General features: G+C 42.1%; 1 protein-coding gene across 5 annotated transcripts in view; it reads right to left on the bottom strand.

Moving 5' to 3' along the window:
- Positions 1–14,672: 14,672 nt before the first annotated feature.
- LOC128085553 (sodium channel protein type 5 subunit alpha-like) overlaps positions 14,673–19,949 on the bottom strand; it is a 206,019-nt gene continuing 200,742 nt past the window's right edge. For all 5 annotated transcript variants that reach the window (XM_052693161.1, XM_052693156.1, XM_052693160.1 and 2 more), the window contains one exon: positions 14,673–19,489. In XM_052693161.1, the coding sequence (XP_052549121.1) occupies positions 18,255–19,489 (1,235 nt within the window). In that variant the 3' untranslated portion in view covers positions 14,673–18,254. The remainder of the gene's footprint in view (positions 19,490–19,949) is intronic.

Below are 19,949 nucleotides of genomic sequence, written 5' to 3'. Positions count from 1 at the left end.
AGATGCAGACCCGGGGAGTCTACATTTTTCTGGGAAACATATTTCTACTGAAGTACTTCAATCTGCTGAGCTGCCGATCCAGCCCTGACTCACATGTGAACCTCATCCACATCTCATCTTCTGGAGGTAGGTGACCTGGCAGCACAGTAGCAGATTACATCCCTCTGAGCTGTATGGTAATTCATACTTGAAGGAATGATTTGAGTTCCCCACTCAGTAGTCAGCTCTATATTAATTGGAACAAAAGAGTTTGCTTCATTGTTGACAAGTCAGTGAAAGCCTCTCTTCTGTGGACAGCTGAGCTTGGAGAGAAAAAGCGCCCACGTTATCTTGGTCACACTGTCTGAGCACCCTGAAATTATAACCACACTGGCTCTTGAACAATCCCTTCTGCACAGCTTCATTAGGAGTGTCATGAGTTGATCAGCATAGCTCACAATTGTGTCAAGAGTGATGAGTGAGATTAGGCACTGATGATAATGATATGCGTGAACTCAAATTATTTGTCACATATAATCTAGGGGGAACAGTTAGAGCATTTTTTTTAAGTGGACTGACCTAAAGACGTTGCTTGTCTTGAGTACAGGGCTCCTATAGGATGCAAATGGATGAGTTGAAATGAATGAGCTCCGACACATGTTGGCCAACTCCAGCAGGGCCGTTTAAGCCCCTCTGCACCATACTTCCAGTGCAAATACTGCAATTTGGAGATTAGAAGTTTTGTCAAGGCCAGGCTGGATGGAGCTTTGTGCAACCTAATCTGGATGGAAGTGTCTCTGCCCATGTCAGAGGGTTGGATTTGATGGTTTTTGAGGTCCTCTAATATCACAGCCTAGATGTGCTACTTGGATACCAGGAAAAGGTTTTTCACTGAGACAGTGGTCAGGAAGTGCGGCAGCCTCCCCAGGGGGTTGTGATACCAAGCTTGCCAGAGTTCAACAAGCATCTGGGCAATGCTCTCAGATATATGGTCTGATTTTTGGGTGGCCCTCTGTGGAACCGGGAGTTCACCTCTCTAATCCTTATGGATCCCTTCCAACTTAAGATATTCTATGATTCTATGATGATTCTGCTTTTAATGAAAGCAAAAAATGTGTACAGTAAATTCCTATTCCCAAAGTAAACAAGTGGAGAAAGGTTAAGGAACAAAGATTAAGACATTAGAAGAATGCAAAACCAATATGATCACTTGCTTGAGTGAAATGATCTTGTTCAGGATCTCTTTAAATTACTGCAATGTGCTAAACTCTGTGATGAAACTTTAACCTGCGCTCACATCTGTCAGTCAGAATTAACTGCTGCTTACTTAACATCTGATAGCTGGACCAGGGGAAAGCAGCACATCAAAGAGTAGTCCCAGATCAGCTCCTGAACAACAGAATAATTCCCTTGCTCATTTTGAGGAGATTGAAGTCACCAGGACCACCAGTACAGTGCATCTCCATTTCCCAAATCACACATGGCAAGGAGAAGATGAAGTGCTCCTTAAAAATCCTGGTTGGACCAGTCTTAAGACAGAGAGGAATAGGACTGGACTTTCCAAAAATTGTGTTGTAGGGTATTCTCTTAATTATGACCAAAGTCAGGTTTCTTCTCATCCTTTAGCTAATGTGCTTACTGAGAATCTCTTCTTGTTACCTCAAAGGGAAGAGGCACAACCCTATGAGTCAATCAATGACCTTTTTGAATTTCCTGCTTTCCAATCTCAGAAGCCACACACACCAGATATCATGTGACATTTAAAAGAGCTGCTTGCACTGAAAACAGGAGCTGGAGGACAAGACTACAATTCAGCTGGAGGTATGAGCACTCTACAGGATGCCCCAAGAGCTAATGCAGAGTTCTGCACCTGGGACAGAATAACTCCAGATAACAGGACTGGCTGAGGACTGACTTTTCAGACAGAGTCATGGTGGGCAACAAGTTGAGCAGGAGTCTACAGACATCCCTTATGGCAACAAAGGTTTATCACACATTGGCTGTAACAGGACAAGAGTAGCCAACATGCCCTCGGAAGTATATTTTTGCTTCTCTTGAACATTTTAAGGCCCTATCTTGATTACTGTGTCCAGCTTCAGGCTTCCCAGTTCAAGGGAGATCAGACCAATTGGAGCAGAGGAACATCATAGTGGCTGGAGTAGTGGAGAATGTAATTGCGTGAGGATGAGGAGGCAAGAGGTTTTCCTCTGCCTGGAGAGAAGTAAAGACTAGGGGTCACATTGCTGTTTTCACATATCTGACACAGTATCAATGAGGAAATGGAGCTGTATTCTTTTTCCTAGGAGCACATGGGAAAAAAAACTAGGGAAAAATAGGACAACAGCACAAGCTCCTGATGCAACAACTGAACAAATGTCCCTGCAAGTGGTGTAGCAGCAATAATCCTTTTATTACTTCCTTGTAGCAGAAATTGAGGCATCTCTCTTGTAAGAACATGCCTCTGCGCTCTGCAGCATTGGAAGGCTGCCCAGAGCATGTAGGCTTCACCCATCTCCTCAGAACCATGCACACATTTCTTCCTTCTCCTCCTCCATTGCTTTTCCATGACCTCAAGCTCCCCCTTGGGGACTGCTCTGAATGATTTATTATGGTCCTGGCAAAAGCCCTGCAGAGCCCAGGCACCAATCTCAGCAGCTCTTGGCTGTTTGGGGCAATGGAGGTCACCAGAGGGTGCTTCTGGGTCCCAGCCTTGCAAAAATCGAGAAAGGTGCCCTTCTGCATTTCCTCTCCTCTCTGTCTCTCAAAGCAAAACAAGTAGAAGCTAATGAATGAGTGTTGTAGAATGGTAGGACTCAACCTTTCAACTTCCCTTGCCTTAAGTTGTTGTGGTAGATTACCCTAGCAGGTTTCTGGAACACACTTGATTTCAGCCTTGCATATTTCTGTACTGTTCGGTTTCATCCAGGTTAATCCTGGTTGTCACTTGAGTGCAGTTAATGATGTTCTGCTTGGAGATTTGCAATTGTGCATAACTGGGCTAAAGTCCTTCCCTGCTGTCTTCACACTGCTTTCGGAGCCCTTCTGTCAGATACATGGGAGTCACTGAGCATTTTGCAAAGGAGTGACTGAAAATGAATCCTGCAGTCCTAAATGAACCGCTTTATAATCCCCCTGCTTCAGACTGTCTCAGATTAATACTATTTGCCAGTCACTCCTCCTCTCTAAAGAGGGAACATATTTTTAGCCTCTCAACAGATCTGACACACTGGAGTTTCCCCTGCCTGTAATCCCACTGTCACTATTTCTAAGTATATATTTTTAAACAATTTCTTACTTCTTAATGTTGTCCAGGCTAGGAATTTAAGATTGGTAGCGTGGGCAGATACTGCTTGTGGATGCATGTTTGGATACTTGCAAGAGGCACAGTCTCAAACTGCAAACTGCAAAAAGAAAAAAAAAGAAAAGAAAAGAAAAGAAAAGAAAAGAAAAGAAAAGAAAAGAAAAGAAAAGAAAAGAAAAGAAAAGAAAAGAAAAGAAAAGAAAAGAAAAGAAAAGAAAAGAAAAGAAAAGAAAAGAAAAGAAAAGAAAAGAAAAGAAAAGAAAAGAAAAGAAAAGAAAAGAAAAGAAAAGAAAAAGGGGGGGGGAGGGGGTGAAGAGGAGGGGAAAGAGGGGAAGAAAAGGGGGGAGGAAAAGGGAAGGGAAGGGAAGGGAAGGGAAGGGAAGGGAAGGGAAGGGAAGGGAAGGGAAGGGAAGGGAAGGGAAGGGAAGGGAAGGGAAGGGAAGGGAAGGGAAGGGAAGGGAAGGGAAGGGAAGGGAAGGGAAGGGAAGGGAAGGGAAGGGAAGGGAAGGGAAGGGAAGGGAAGGGAAGGGAAGGGAAGGGAAGGGAAGGGAAGGGAAGGGAAGGGAAGGGAAGGGAAGGGAAGGGAAGGGAAGGGAAGGGAAGGGAAGGGAAGGGAAAAAAAAGGAGTTCTGTATAGTCACAGAAAGGCTCTTACTAAAGAACAGCTCCACTCTGTCTCTTGAGAGGTGGAATCAATGGCTCTCTCCTGCCCAGGGTTTTAACATGCTCTGCTCAGGCCAATTGTGGTTATATAATACTGGCTCCAAAGCAGATGCTGCTGTGTTCAGGCTGGGAGATTATAGCTGGAATGCACAACTAATGGAAGCTTTCTGACAAATGCAGCCTTCCCTGCCAGGTGGGGGATGGCTGAGGGCAGAGCTCCTGCATCCCTGGGGCACTCATATGGCAGGCAGTGGGGCCGGCTGTAATGGGGCTGGTGCTCCTGGTTAGCCTTCCCCCCTCCAAAAATGTAAATAAAAATCAGGTGAAGGAAAACAAAGTGGCAACAAATCATCTTCTGCTGTAGAGCTGGAGGTGTGCCGGAGTTTTGTCACTGATGGACCGTAACAGTTGTCTGTCGCTGGGAGGAAGATGATACACTGCATCCAGGATGGTCAGTGTGCTTGTGTGGTTGAATATCTGATTGATTGAATATTTCTTCTTGTTCCTTTGTGATTCAGCACATGTTTGGCATGTTGGATGTCTCATTACCTTTTGCAGTGCTGTGACTTGGCTTTGTGGCATGTGCAGAGTAATGCCACCACAAAAGAGGAGCAAGCCTTTATTGTGGGGAGCTGGGTACAGCTCCAAGACAGTGCCTAGCATTTTGGTATTGAAAGGATATTAACAACCCTAGATTTATTCTGACTCTGCTTCAGAAAATCCCATGTGTCGGTCTTGCCAGGCACAGCAACAGGGCCTGAGGGAATGGCATGGAGCTATGAGGGGAGGTGAGGGGAAGGCTGTGACCCAGAGGGCAGTGGGCATGAAATGGGCTGCCCAGGGCAATGGGCACAGCCCTGAGTGCTGGAGCTCATGGAGCACTGGGACACGTCTCTCAGACATAGGGTTTGGGTTTGGGTTCCTGTATGGAACCAAGAGTTGGACCATTACAGTCTGCTTTGAGACATATGCCACCACTGATGCCCTTTGGCTGCCTTACAAAGAAACAAGCCATGCTTGCTGTAGAGTCAACTGGATCATTTCCATTTGGAAAAAAATCAGTTGGACACCTACAGCTCATCCTCATTCTGACCATTTCCGGCTTTATTTCTTATTTCTAGAATCTAGCAAAACAGATGTTGTGCTGTGTCCACCTGCATCTGAACCAAACTGGGAGATGAGAGGCAGTGATGCTTTCCCATTGCTTATACCATGGGACATCCAGAGCTTATGGACTCACAACTCATCTCAACCATTTCCTAAATTCCTACTAAAATGAGAGCATTTCTGAAGCAAAAAAAAAAACAACAACCACAAAACAACAGAAAAAGAGTGGGGGGGTCTGAAAAGTGCAAGAGGGCCATTATCTTAGAACAGAATCGCTGAATGGCTGAAGTTGGAAGGGTCCCTAAAGCCCATCCAGTTCCAACCTTGTTACCAACTAGATTAGGATGCTCAGGATCCTATTCAGGATCTCCAAGGGCTACAGCACACCATACCTCACCATGTTTTAAGCCTACTGTCCAGCAGCAGGTCAGAATGGGCTGCATCATTTACCCGAGAAAGAAGATAAATCAGTTTACGGGGGACTCTGTACTCATGTCTGTGGTGCCACCAGCACCTTAACTATCACCTCAACATCCATCTTACAAAGGCATGCCTACACAAGGTCCCCATTGCTGTTATTACCAGAAAAAAATCCTGGGCTCCAGCCACTGTCCAAACCACAAAGCCTCAGCAAACAGCAGCTGCCTCTCTTCCCAGAAGGGAGCACATTTCAGCAATGGCTGTCGCAATGTAAATGTTTTGTAGCTGACCATTAACAGGAGGGCAGAGCGCAGCTGAGAGGTAGCATTCTTACAGTGAGAACTGCAAGTGCAGAGCTGGACCGTTCTACTGGGAGCTGTTTAATCCTGCATTGCTGTGCTCATAGCAAATACAAGAGCAAATAGTCATGTGCATGTCTGTTTAAGGGCAGTACTGTCAGCTACAAATTCAACTACAAATGGTTCAGCCAGTTACTTGTGCAAGAATATTTTAAAGCAACAAGAGATGAGAGTGCAAGTCCTCATGATTGCACTGATCTAACAGTCAAATAATATCCAGAGAGACAATATATCACTGTGTAATTAGAAGAAGGCTATGGAAGAGATTATAAGCATGATCACTTCCATCAAAATCCTTTAGAACTGTTGTCACTTGCTTAGGCTGCTCTAGGAAAAACAAATATGATAAGGGAGGACAAAATTTGTTACAACAGGGGAAGCAGGCTTCAGGTAAATGAACATTGATGCTTCTCAGCAGGATGCTTCTTAATCCTCCTTTTCATATTTGCATGTGGTTGGATATAGCTCAGATGCTAATAGCACATAAAAATATTTCCAGTCATTTGAAGATGTATTTGATGATCTTTGCTCTCTACAGCATTAGCCACCTGAGGCAAAAAATGTGTGTGAATTTGGCCGGGGCTGGGCTTGACATACAGAGCGCAGCAGGGCTGGGTCTGAACAGCCAAAGCTTTGCAGTGCCATTCTGCAGGAGCTTGGAGCTCTGCTCGCTACTGAAGTAAGCCATGCAGGAGCCCTCTTAGGTGCTACAAAATCCCCAGTGGCCAACTTTCCCCAGTGGAGACTTTCACCTCCAGGATATTCTAGCTGTAGATGTCTCTGTTCGCTGCAGGAAGGTTGGACTAAACGACCTCAAAAGGTCCCTTCCGACTCAAATGATTCTGTGATTCTACAATTCTATGGCATGGTACATCTTCAAATTGGAGTGGTACCTGAAAAAAATTGTATTCTTTGACCTTCAGGAAATTCTTTTAGCCTGAAACTTAATGAAGCAAAAGGCAGACAAGGAAACAACGTATGCAGAGAGAAAACAGCAAAGTTCAATGTTTGAGCATGATATTTCAGCATGATATCTGTAGCCAAAGATTCCCCTAATAAACGTACATATAGTTTTGATTCAGTCAAAATGTTTAATGTAAAGTTGGTCAAAATGTCTGAATTTGCAACTTAGTTCAGCTGTTGAAAGACAACCATTCTCTGGCTGTATTTTTCCTACTGAAAGTCAAGGGAAGCTCTGCCAGAGATCTCAACCAATCATCAGCAGTAAACCAGATGCTCCCTGCAGAGACCTGGATGAGGGAAAAGGAAAAAGGGCACTAATGTTTCCCAAGAGTGACCAGCAACGACCATGAACAACAAGGTACAGATTGCCTTTGCCTTGTGGCTAGAGGATAGCAGTTGGCAGTGCTCCTTGGGAGGCTTCTTTCAAAAAGAAGGGAAATACCTGGCCTATATCCCCCTCCCAGAGACCTGGGTCTTGCCATAGAAGTCTTCATGGTCTTTATAGAACCCAAGTGTCAGCTCGCTCCTGGAGCCTGCCCACTGTTTCTCTCGCTGATTTGTGGCAAAAGATTATGTTTGCTCTGCAAAAAAAACAGCCTTTACTTTTGCACAGCTGAATGGTTACCCATTTTTAATGTGCTGTGACAAGGACGAGTGGGTCTTGAACCTTCTGGCCCTGCCGCAAGATCACTTTTAGCCTGAAGTGCACTTTGAGTCTTCCTGCTGAGTTTGGCAGGAGACATACCAAGACTTCTTAGATGCCTCTCTGCTCTGAAGAAAGGGACAGCTGCTGTTATGAGAGATGCCCAGGGCATCCTTTGTGGATCAGCAGTAGTCATGCTGTGTGTGGGGGGAGGAGGGAAGCTGACTTACTGCTGAGTCAGATGCATTTGTCTCGCTCTGGCTTTGGGTCCTGTGACAGCACTGCTATCGCCATAAAGATGAGTTGACTCTACTACATGGAGCCCTGTGTCTTATTCCATCACTCCCTGGAAACAAAGATAATAGCAACACATCTTGGGCTGCCAGGTATGTGGGACAGATCTCCAACCCAGCAGGTTGTCTCCCCAAGACTGGGAACAGCAGCAGCCAGACCATGCTCTGCATTGCTTGTGGTCATCTTCCTGCAAGCCAGCAGACATACAAACTCCACCAGTATTAGATTTTGTGGTCAGTTTGTAATGTGAGTGTAACTGAGCCCTTTTGCGGTTTTGGGTTCATTGCACTTAGTTTTAGAGTATAACATAGCCTTCCTTCTCCATCCTCTAAAAATGAAGAGCTTCCTTTGGCTCAGACAGATGTCCTCAGGAGTTCAGAATGGAGAAACACAGTTCTCAGACATCCATTCCCTAAAGTTCCCTGTTTCTAGGGCCCTGCCAGGGAAAGCTTTCAAAGCAGAATATACCACCTATTCTTTGATGACTCAAAAAATCAGAAATTACTTGCATCAGGGCTGAACAGATGGAGCTGCAGCCTGGCTGGGGAACTCCCTGGGTTGCTCCCCAGGTGTATGAGCTGTTTGTCAAAGAGATTGTTCACTGCTAAACAGCACACTATCAGGCACAGAACTCAGTGCTGGCATAGCTTTGCCTGGACCATAGAGTTATTGTCTTGCTCCATGGGTATTTTCTGGTAGTGGTAGCAGTTAAATAAGCAGCATATTCAAAGAGAAAACTGCTGAGTCCGGTATTTGAGCATGAAATTTCAGCATGATGCCTGCAGCCAAAGATTCCCTTAATAAACATATTTATAGTGTTGATAAAGTCAAAATATTTGAAGGAGATCAAAATGTCTGTTTTGGGGATGTCTCCATCCATACCACACACACAAATATGCCTATAGCCTCATACCTCTTCTCTCACTGATTCTCTCCTATCATCAGCTGTCCATTTTTTTCATATGTTTCTCTTCCCAAAAGCTGTTTTTCCTCTTGGCAGGCCTTGAGACATTGATGGAGCTTGGTCTAGCATGCTACTGTGAATTGTCAACAGTGAAAGAGCTCCCAGACTTCTCATCTGGTCTGTTTGCACTTCCCACACATGTTGTCAGGGCTCTGACTGCTCCAGCTAAGCAGGTTGGAAAGTGAGACCTTGCTCAGAGGAATCAGAGGTTAGAGCTGCCATTCTACATATCCTCTGGGCAAGAGGCCAAAGTAAATGATTACGATGATGATAATAGTAATAATAAATGTTCTTTGGGAATAATTTATATCTCTACGAACAGGAAACTAGCAGTTGGAGCACATGTGGAGAGCCTCAACCATTTTGGAGGGGTAAGGGAATGAATCCTGGGTTTCATGCTGGATGTGAGGCATTGCGTTGTGCACAGATGTAGAGCAAATGTTATAATCTAATGAACTTTGGAGTCATATTGAAAGGTCCATCTTCTCATGGCTCTTCTCTTTATGATGCCCTTAAGGAAATCTGTATCTTGCAGGCAGACCTGTCTGACCCCATTAGCTCAGAAGGGAGATGAGTGTTTCTTATGGAACCTCACATCCTCATTCCTTTGTAGACCAATGAGAAGGAGCAGCAAGGTGCAAACATCAGAGTGACTCACAGCAGGCTGAGCTGAAATAGAGATGATATCGAAGCGTTAATAACTGCATCTTTGAGCCCTGGCATTTAAAAAGACAACTGTAATGATGGCAAAGCAGAGCAAAATGCAGACTTAGAGGAAAAAGAAGCTTGTTACGAGTGGGCATCATGGAGAGCATGAGGTCTTCCCCCTTCAATAAAGGGACTTACTTGCTGAGTAGGCGATAACATCAAACTGACATCCCTGAAGAGTGAGCATCCCAATTTAGGATAGTGTCACGAGTATGTTTTGCTAGTCACTATGAAGGTATTTACATGCATTTAATCCATGCAGTCAGCTGGTGTGAGAGTCAAAGCTCTCAAATTAGAGCTGGGTAAGGACCTTAAGCTTCAGGCTTCGGGGATTTGGATGCAGCTCTGAGACCAGAATTGTGATACATACAACACTCAGCTACCTACACTAGGAATGGAGAGGATTACAAAAGCTCAGATTGTTAATTACAAACATCATCAGATAAAAAGATTCCTACAGGATCAAGTTTTAATCTCATTTTTTTTTCCTCTGGAAAGCCCCCATTGACTTTATTCAGAATTTTCTCCAAGACAAATCCCTCAGAAAGATACACTCCGGTTGCATTCATGGAGGTGATAATACGGTTTTACTACAAGTCTTGTTTTTCTTATCTCCAGATCTGAGCATGTGAAATAAATTCCTTGAAGAGGGAACTAAGCAGGAAGACTTGCTTCGAGTGTCAAGGGATGTGCTTGGTCCATTCTATCCAATACACATTGCAACACTGAGCTGACTTGAGAGGTGTAAGCCAACACGTCGTCCCTCACTCCCTGTGTCATGTCTAGCCTTATAAAGCCCTACTACCCTGTTAGATTTGGACAGGGGCCATGTTTACCACTTTCTGGAGCCTGGGTAGCCTTTCACCTTCCCCTTGTCAATGCCCCAAAGTGTTTCAATGCTAAACACTCCAAGAATGTGAAGGCTGACTAATCTTTGGGCTGATCTTCCCACAGAGTCTGAGGTGTGAGGAGATCACAGCTGCTGGGTAGTGAGTTCATGCTCCGGACCCTGAAGCTGTTAGGTCCTTGAGACCCTACCCAAAAATAAGCTCTGTGACGTTCATGGCTTATTGTTCCCAGCACACCTGTGAAATGCAAGATCTTCTCAAGGTGGAGGGCAAGAGCACGGGTGGGCAGTGGGTGTCAGATTGGGGCTTTATCCTAACAGCTCGCACTTGACTCCCGCTTGGCTGATTGTCCAATCACACCTGATTGGCTTCCCCTTGCAAAAAATAAATCTTTTTTTTTTTTCCCTTTCTTACCCTCTTTCAACATCCATCTTTTTGTTGTGTTCTGTTCTTTGGAAACGAGAGAAACTACGTGGCTTAAAACTGTGAAAAAGGGAAGCAGCAATTAATGCTGAATATTGCAGGGTTTCAAAAGGGATTTCCTCTGATAATGAGCAGAAAGAAGACTTAAATGCAGGCCCCCCAACACAACCTCGAGTTTTATAACCAGAATAATGAATGTTATGAATCTTATTTTCTGTGCCTTTCTCCCTTTATCTTTTGACTCACTGAATCTTCAGTACTTTATTACACTTTCTGGGAGGTGAATCCCATCTCAGGAGCACATCCAGATCACCTCCACTGGCACCAGGTGGGGACATCCATGGTGTGACCCACCAAGGGCTGGATTGTCCTATGTCACATTGAGACCCATCACTCCAGGTCTGTGATCTCTGGATGAATTCTCTTCACCTGCATAGCTTGTCCCTGAGCTAAAAATGAAAATTATTTCCTTTGTGCTTGGTCTGCAGGTTTGAAGAGATTAGAAATTAAGACAAATGTGAGCAACTGAAACAACCTTTTGGGGAAAAAAACAAAACAAAACAAAAAAAAACTGTTAGAAACCTGATTCCCTTAAGGGTAATTGCTCAATTCCCTTAGGTTTTAGTGTGACCAGGATTTCACAGAAAACACTGACTTTTGAAAACAGAGGTATGCACTTCAAGTCACCTTTTAGCAGAGGGCAGAATTTTAACTCCTTGCAGGGCCACTTTGCATGATTTTATCTTTACTTGCTCGATCTTTGCTCTTTTTGCCTTAAAGCCCTTAATTTTTTTTCCTAGCATATTTGGTAGACAAGCAGAAAGCTTGAAAACATGGCCAGAGAATCTCTGACTGGCTGAAGGTGGCAAGAGCTCTGGGTGCCTCTGGTCCCACACTGCTCCACCAGGGCCACCCAGAGCAGGGTGCCAAGCCCCACATCCTGGCAGCTCCTGGATATCTCCAAGAAGGAGAGCCCATGGCTTCTGGGTCCTTGTGCCAGGGTGCATCGCCTGCACAGCTGCCTGGTGTTCAGGGTAACCTCCTGTGCTCCAGTTTGTGCCCACTGCCTCTGTCCTGGCACTGGGCACCACTGACAGGAGCCTGGCTCTGTCCTGTCCTCCTTGCACTCTCCCTTCAGGTATTTATGGACATCGATGAGATGTCTCTGAGACTCCTCTTCTCCAGATGGAACTGTCCCTGCTCTCTCAGCTTCTACTCCCAGGAGAAGTGTTCCAGTCTGCTGATCATCCCAGTGACCCTGTGTTGGAGTCCTTCCAGAATGTCCATCTCTCTCTTGTACTGGGTGGCCCAGGACTGGGTGTAGCATATACCCTTGAAGTTTTGGTGAAAAAAAATCCAAAAATTCTCCTTTTAAGTAAAAACCTCACATTTTAAGGCATTCCAGTGACATTTGAGTACTGGCTCTCTACTGTGTGGCACTCATTACTGTTAATTTCCAAGGCACAAAGACCATTTAATGCCATGGTTTTGCACAACCTCATGGCCCACCAACAAGCAGGGTGACCACTGAGATCTGGCCAGCATGGAAGCTGCCTCTGAAACTTTGCTGTAGCATGAGCGCCCAGCCCAGGAGTCGCTCAGAGGCTTGTCAGATTGCTAAAATAGCTCGTGTGGAGGTGCTGACAAAACCGTGCCTTTGCCACAGTCCAACACCTCCAGTCCTCACGGGGTTATCAGTGACGTTTGACTCTGAAGCATTTTTTTGCTTGCTGCCAATAGCTATTCCCCTTGACCTATTTGCTTTCACATGCTTTCCCTTTGACATGGGTGCTATTTCTTTGCAATATGTAAACATTCAGAAGGATTTCCATGTTTGTTCTTCACCCGGTGAGGCCTGTCTTTCACTGCTAGCTGGAAGAAGTGGCAAGCACAAGCAGCCATATCATTTACAGCTTAATGGGCTATTTTTCTTTTTCTTCTTTTTCTTTTTCTTTTTCTTTTTCTTTTTCTTTTTCTTTTTCTTTTTCTTTTTCTTTTTCTTTTTCTTTTTCTTTTCTTTTTCTTTTTCTTTTCTTTTTCTTTTTTTCTTTTTCTTTTTCTTTTTCTTTTTCTTTTTCTTTTTCTTTTTCTTTTTCTTTTTCTTTTTCTTTTTCTTTTTCTTTTTCTTTTTCTTTTTCTTTTTCTTTTTCTTTTTCTCTTTTTCTTTTTTTCTTTCCCTTTCCCTTTCCCTTCCCTTCCCTCCTCTCCTTTCCCTTTCCCTTTCCCTTTCCCTTTCCCTTTCCCTTTCCCTTTCCCTTTCCCTTTCCCTTTCCCTTTCCCTTTCCTTTTCCCTTTCCCTTTCCCTTTCACAGATTTCAAATAGGTTTGATTTAGTAGACCTGAGAATGTGACAATCAACACAACTTTATTAAAAATAACAGCAACAAAAACAACCATGCACTCTAAATTAAAAAGGAAGGAAGGAAGGAAGGAAGGAAGGAAGGAAGGAAGGAAGGAAGGAAGGAAGGAAGGAAGGAAGGAAGGAAGGAAGGAAGGAAGGAAGGAAGGAAGGAAGGAAGGAAGGAAGGAAGGAAGGAAAAAACTAACAAATTCAACACTGTAAAAATTGGAAGTAAGTGTGGAGCCTGTCCTCTATGTTCCTTGTTAGGTTTGAAAAATAAGGAATCACTGTGGTAGAAACAAACAAAAAAAAAGGTTTCTATGAAATTTCATCTTGAAAAAGGAAACATCTGAACCCCTTAGAAATTTCCCCAAGTCCTGCATGAAAAGGAGGAGGGTCCCATAACCCAAACCAGCCCCTAGCACAATGATGGGAGCACATACAGAGAAGCTAAGTGGTTCTGGTAACAATCTACCAATGGAAATCATCACAGTAGGGATTATACTCTGAATGTTCTTTCTGTGGGAACTCTGATGACAAATTATAAAAAGGAATTTCCTTGTCAACCTGACATATCTCTGTGGAAGGTTTTTATTTCAATAAGTGGCACCTTCCAACAAAAAGTACATTGCTGAAAAAATTTCAACCGGATTTATTCTATACACGATTACTCAGAAGTGATATTATTACATGACACATTCTCTTAAATGTTTACTTAAAAGAACCGAAAGCCTTTCCCACAGGTCACTCTGTCCCAGGTTAATGTAAAACATCGCTATAAACACTGTATTAAATTAATTCAGAGGACTGATTGGGCTCTTTCACTTCAGTTTAAACCACCTCAGTTTTCTTCTGTTTTTATGTGACTGCAAAACTTTCCCTGATTAAACAGAATTCAGATCATTGAAACAGGGTAACTAAGATGGTGCACAGAGATAACGCAGAGATAAAGCTGACTCCCTCAGTGCTGAAAAGATCACAGTTTGGATATCTTCAGGATGGAACATTTCAAGTTGGAAATTTCAAGTTTTCAAGTTTTAGGAAAAATTTCTCCTCAGAATGAGTAGTAATGCACTGACACAGGTTGCCCAGGGATGTGGTGGGGTCACGCCAAATGCGTTCCAGAACTGTGGAGATGTGGCACTCAGGACATGGGCAGCAGGCACAGTGGGATGGGTTGGGATTGGAGATCTCAGCGATCTTTTCTAACCATAATGATTCTGTGATTCTATGATTCTAGGAGCTAGGGGAAGAGCTCCAAGGGTGGTCACTTGTCCCCCTTGACATTCCTCCCAGGTCTGAGGAAGTCAAGATCTGGGAAGGACGTTGCCCTTTGTTTAGTGGCCATTTTAGTATATAACCAATAGAATAATAACAAACAAAGGCCAAATCTGTGTAACTAAAGTAGATGTAAATCAATACTACCATTAAGTAAATTGATTATTTTCTTACCCCAAAATTCTCCATGAATATCAACGAGCTTTGGCTCAAGCCTTTAACACCCTGTAGCAGCCTTACTGTGCAAGATGAACTGGAGAGGTATTCACTGACTAACAGAAGTCACCATGCATTTCCCAAACAAAGGTGCTGAAGGTGCAAGAGAAGTCACATAAATAAAATAACAAATAATAAAAAATAACAAAAAATTGACACAGAAAATATTTGTTATCCTTATTTATTTAACAAAGAAACATAATAAACTTGATTTTTTTTTTTTCCAGGTACAAACAGCTTAATATGTCCTATGATATTGGCTGATATTTTCCTTGCTCTTTTTGTAGCTTGAGTGAATCACGTGGTAGCCTTTATTGAACAAATCAACATAAAAAATGGTAGCACTCATGCTTATAGACAGTGTGGGCCAACTATTAAGTCAGTGTCTTTAACTAAGTCACTGTACTGGGAGGACATATCATTGCTGAGTACAAATTGGCATCTCCATTAATAAAAACCTGCAAGTGAGGCTATCTGAAGTTTTGGAGGGGAGTTCTGCATACCATACAAAGATACCATTCTCTTTCAGCCTTAAATAAATGTTCAACAAAATTGAAAACCCAATGGAAAAGCAATCTTCCTGTTACAAAGCTTTTGAAAATAATTTACAATTCATTTTTTTTCTAATAAAGTCGCACTGTAAACACCTATAGTTAAGACCTAATTTCATATGTATTTTTTGAATCGACAATTATTTTTTAACAGATTTTGGGTAAAAACCAGAACCAGTTATATTGCAGTGTTACTACAGGGTCTCACAGCAATGGCAATGAAATGTTCAACGCATGAGTGAAATGACCCAAGGAAGAGCTCTTCTCTCATATGACCAGTTGCCAGCTTATCTTTGCATTGCATCCCATTCATCACAGGGCCACACTCTTATTAAGAATACAAGTTGAATATAAGTTGCAAATAATTAAAATATTTGTAAAACAGTGATCAACACAGCATTGCTATGTGCAGGTTGACTTTTTTGTTGTTTGTTTTGAATATTGTATATTGAATGATAAAAATCAGATAAGAAATCCTCTTAATTCTTAGCTTTTTTCCTTCTTTTTTTTTTTTTTTTTTTTTTTTATTCTGAAGCTTTGAAAGGAAAATAATTTTACCAGTTGTTAGCCAATAAATGCTTGTTCACCAGGTAATGCATGTACTATTTCCTAATTAAACAGTTTCATTATAGGCAGCAGCTCATTTCTAATGATCGATAAATCCCACTGAGAACAAAACATTTTAATCAGTAAGTCATGTCCTCTGAGTGTCAGTCACTCTACAAACTCACAATATACTTATATAGGTATGGGTATACGTGTGTGTGTGTGTATGCATATAAATATAAAAATCGCATACTCTTTCTGGGTGATATGTACAGTCAGAATAAGATTACAGCATAAATACACAGGGAATCTGTATAAAGTTTCTCTAATTTGAGAAGCCTTGAGCAATTTTCTTTTCTGGGGGAGGAGGGGAGTGAGGGGAAAGGATGGTGAGGAGGGAGGAAAGAATAAAGAGTGTTTTCACTTTAAGGAACGAAGAGTAGTTCCCTTAGGTTAGAATCTAATTACATACAAGATTTAAAGGCAACAAAATCTCCAGAGGAACAGCCCTATGTTATACACCATAGACATGGGGTTAAAAGGGCAAGAGAGCATGATTATTATAATACTTATAGAATACGTTTCATTCCCTTATAGCACTTTGCAACCAGAAAGTCTGACAACACCCCTGTGAGGTAGGTAAGTATTATTACCCCCATTTTACAGATGGGTAAACTGAGGCACAGATAGGTTCAATTATTTGCCTAAAAATCACGTAGCAAGAATCAGGAATCCTGCTGGCAAATCCTCTGCATTATCCAATAGCCCACTGTCAAATGAATGCCTGAGACACCTCTCAATGAATGGAGAGAATAATTAGCCCATATTTACAGATACACAGTCATCCTCTTGACACGTTGTCTTTACACATTTTGACTTGTTTAGAGGACAGATAACAATGGCCATAGACAAAATTTGCTGTAACATGTTGCTTTAATTCTCGTTGCCAACCCCATGTGGATTTTGACACCTTTACAACCTGGGATGTAACTAAATGTCAATCACAATACACCTTAAATACATTCTTGATATCTTTGCTTTTCCGAGGTGAAAAGCACAATTACTCTTCCTTAAAGTGCAATGGCTCATTACAGAAATCTCAAGATTTTTCACAAAGTTCAACCAAACCAAGTACAATCAGTCTGAAGGTGAAAAAGAAAGAACCTGTCTGCAATGACAGAATTGTCTCTATATTCCATAGATACTTTTTAAAATTCTATCACAGCTGAAAGTTTAATAATAAATAATAAGCTATGTTAGCACATAAAACCTCTAATACTTTTCTACAGCCACGCATCCACCTTCCATTCTGTTGTCATTTCTTTGGCCTGAAGCTGATGGATGCATCAGCTGTAAATATTCCTTTGCCTGCAGGAATGAGGATGTTCCTATTTTCTAGTGGACTCTTATCATTGGTTCCTGTATTTCTTGTCCTTCCCCAGTCATCTGTACCATCTGATAAAATGAAAGATGAACGCTGAGAAGAAAGGATTCAAAACCTTAGAGGTTACACACAGATCCAGGGGCGATTCCCCTCCAACCTTATTGAACACACTGCTGCAGCCATTCCTCATGACCCAATCAGTGTTGTTATGATTAATAATACTATTTTTGGAGTAATATTGATGCACAGAGTTTCCAAAAAGGCTGCTTAGCTCAGTGTTCCTGGGAAAACATAGCCTATCCCATGCTCTTAACTCTGCCAGCATAGACGGTGCCTTGAGCACTACATACAAGTGATGCACTACTTCTATGGCAAGTTTGATTGCAGTATTCAAAGCAGATTCTTGAAACAAACTAAAAAATTAGTGCTTTTATTAACAGGTTTACAAACAGAATCCATTATTCTCTGGGTTCCTGAAGGATAAAACAAGCAATTTCTCTTATGATTTTTGTCATCATTTCCTTCTCTGTTTTTTTTTTTTGTTTGTTTTTTGTTTTTTTTCCTTTCTTTCTTTTTCTGTTCCTGCTGATCAGCAGTTGCAAGTCCCAGCGGGAAGGGCTGAGTGTAATAAAGTTAAATGTTGCTAACTGGATGGTTTACTTTGCAACAACTTTCCTCTTCAAACAACCAGAATCCCGCAAATTCCTATTATCTCGACTCAGAGTTCATCATGAAGAGTGTAAGGATCATTAATCTCCATGGAAACAGAGACTCTTTTAAGTAAAAAAATATCAAATATAATAAATTTATGAAAGACCATTCACAACATATACAGTAAGTGTTACATTTTGCTACAGCAGCTGTGATATATTTTTTTTCTTTTTAGAATGCAAGGTCATACATTGCCATAAGTAAACACACTAATATGAATAAGACCTTAAATGAATGTATACAGCCAGGCTTTATCTGTGGATAGATATACACTGTGTTTACTGTTTTACAGTCTAGCATATTCCTATTCACACCATTGATATAACAGCCATGACCCTGCCGAGATTCTTCCTGTGCATATATAAATATAAATATTGAGCCAAGTCAAAAAGAGCAGGGTCAGAGGTTATATGACTTATTAGACTCCTGTAGTTAAGGGTAAAAACTCCACTGTTTCTTTCGCAACTAATGTTTAATAAAAAGGCTGCTTCAATTGTTGTGTAGTTACAGCATTACATTCTGTAAACAATATTTTAAAGCATTCTAAACAGACATTTAAACAATTGATTCTTTATCTCTGTCTGGTGAGAGCAAACAGTCTATGGCCTCATCACTTTTGCTCGAGTCTGTCAACTTCAGCTGGAGATTCTCGCTTGTACCTCTGGTAACGCTGTCGTAGGACGGAGGGAAGGACGTGGAGGACAGGGTTTCTGATTTGTCTATTGGCCTGCCGTAGTTTTCGTTCATCATGAATGCAATGAGACCCTCCTTCTCGGGTGCATCGTCCTCGAGGATGCTGCCATCAAAAGTTCTGTGTCGGTACAAGTAAGACGCCTGCTTCATTGAGCGCCGAAACAAATGTCTCCTGTAGGCGCGCTGGATGACGATGGCTGAGACCTCTTCTTGTTTCCGTCTGAGAGTTGTTGTTATTGGTTCGTAAGAGATCTTGGATGGATTCGCCGCCATGAACTTTTCTTCCATTTGTATTTTAAGGGCATCCATCTCCCCAGATTCTCCTAGCACCCTTTTTGTAAAAGCAAACAAAATATCCAAGCAATGGATCCTATCTCCACTGACCATGGGCAGGTCCATTGCTATGAGTTTGATTTTGTTTGGTTTTGCTATGCGCAAAGGTTCTGACAGTGCATCTGCAAAGTCTGAAAGTGCAGAATACTCAATAAACTGAGTGGCTTCAGGGTCAAACTTCTCCCAGATTTCATAGAACATATCAAAATCATCCTCACTTAGAGGCTCTGTACTTTCCTCAGTGGCTACACTGAAGTTCTCTAAAATAATGGCTATATACATGTTTACAACAATGAGAAATGATATAATGATATAAGTAACAAAGAATAAAATCCCTACAGCAGGACTTCCACAGTCTCCCTTTGAACCATTTGCATTTGGAAGGTTTGGGTCGCAATATGGTGGTCCAGTGTTCAAAATAGGATTGAGAAGACCATCCCAGCCAGCTGACGTTGTGATTTGGAAGAGACAGAGCATGCTGTTAGCAAAAGTTTGGAAGTTGAACATGTCATCAATCCCATACTCCTTCTTAACATAGGCAAAGTTAGCCATGCCAAAAATGGCATAAATGAACATGACCAGAAAAAGCAGGAGGCCAATGTTGAACAGAGCAGGTAGGGACATCATTAAGGCAAAAAGGAGAGTTCGAATTCCTTTGGCTCCCCGGATGAGTCTTAGGATCCGGCCAATTCGAGCCAAGCGAATGACTCTGAAGAGTGTGGGAGAGAAAAAGTATTTCTGAATGATGTCAGAAAGTACGGTGCCTTGAAAAGAAAAGACAAACAGCAAGTTATTACCTTGGAAATAATCCCTGATTCCCTCTAAAGAAATCGATGAGGATTACGGAAAAAAATCAATGAAAAATTCTGCAAACTGGAAGACCTAAGATAAAGGGAATGGCATTATCATTAGCATTTTCACAGTCTCTTAATCCATGCAAATTTTGTTGAGACACTGAGCAAAGGTGTCAATGGTAGTTACAGTTTTATAAAGGGAAAAGTCAACTATTGGGAATGAGAAACCAGAATCAGGTCAGACAGGACACAACTATCTGCAGCTTTTGGTCATGAGCCATTTATCTGGAGTACAGCTGGTCAAGAGTTTTCTGATTTGAAAATATTTTTGTTAGCAAGATGTTAGCAAGTCAACAAGTTCTGTGATTCAACACTGTGTGCTGGGTCTGTTTTCATGAGCAATAACCAAAATTCCTGCAAATTCCTACTG

Source organism: Tympanuchus pallidicinctus, unplaced genomic scaffold (genome assembly GCF_026119805.1).
Source record: "Tympanuchus pallidicinctus isolate F22 unplaced genomic scaffold, pur_lepc_1.0 scaffold3, whole genome shotgun sequence".
In the NCBI taxonomy this organism is placed as follows: Eukaryota; Metazoa; Chordata; class Aves; order Galliformes; family Phasianidae; genus Tympanuchus; species Tympanuchus pallidicinctus.
The sequence above is the reverse complement of the archived record's forward strand: the minus strand, read 5'-3'. Positions and strand labels throughout refer to the sequence as shown.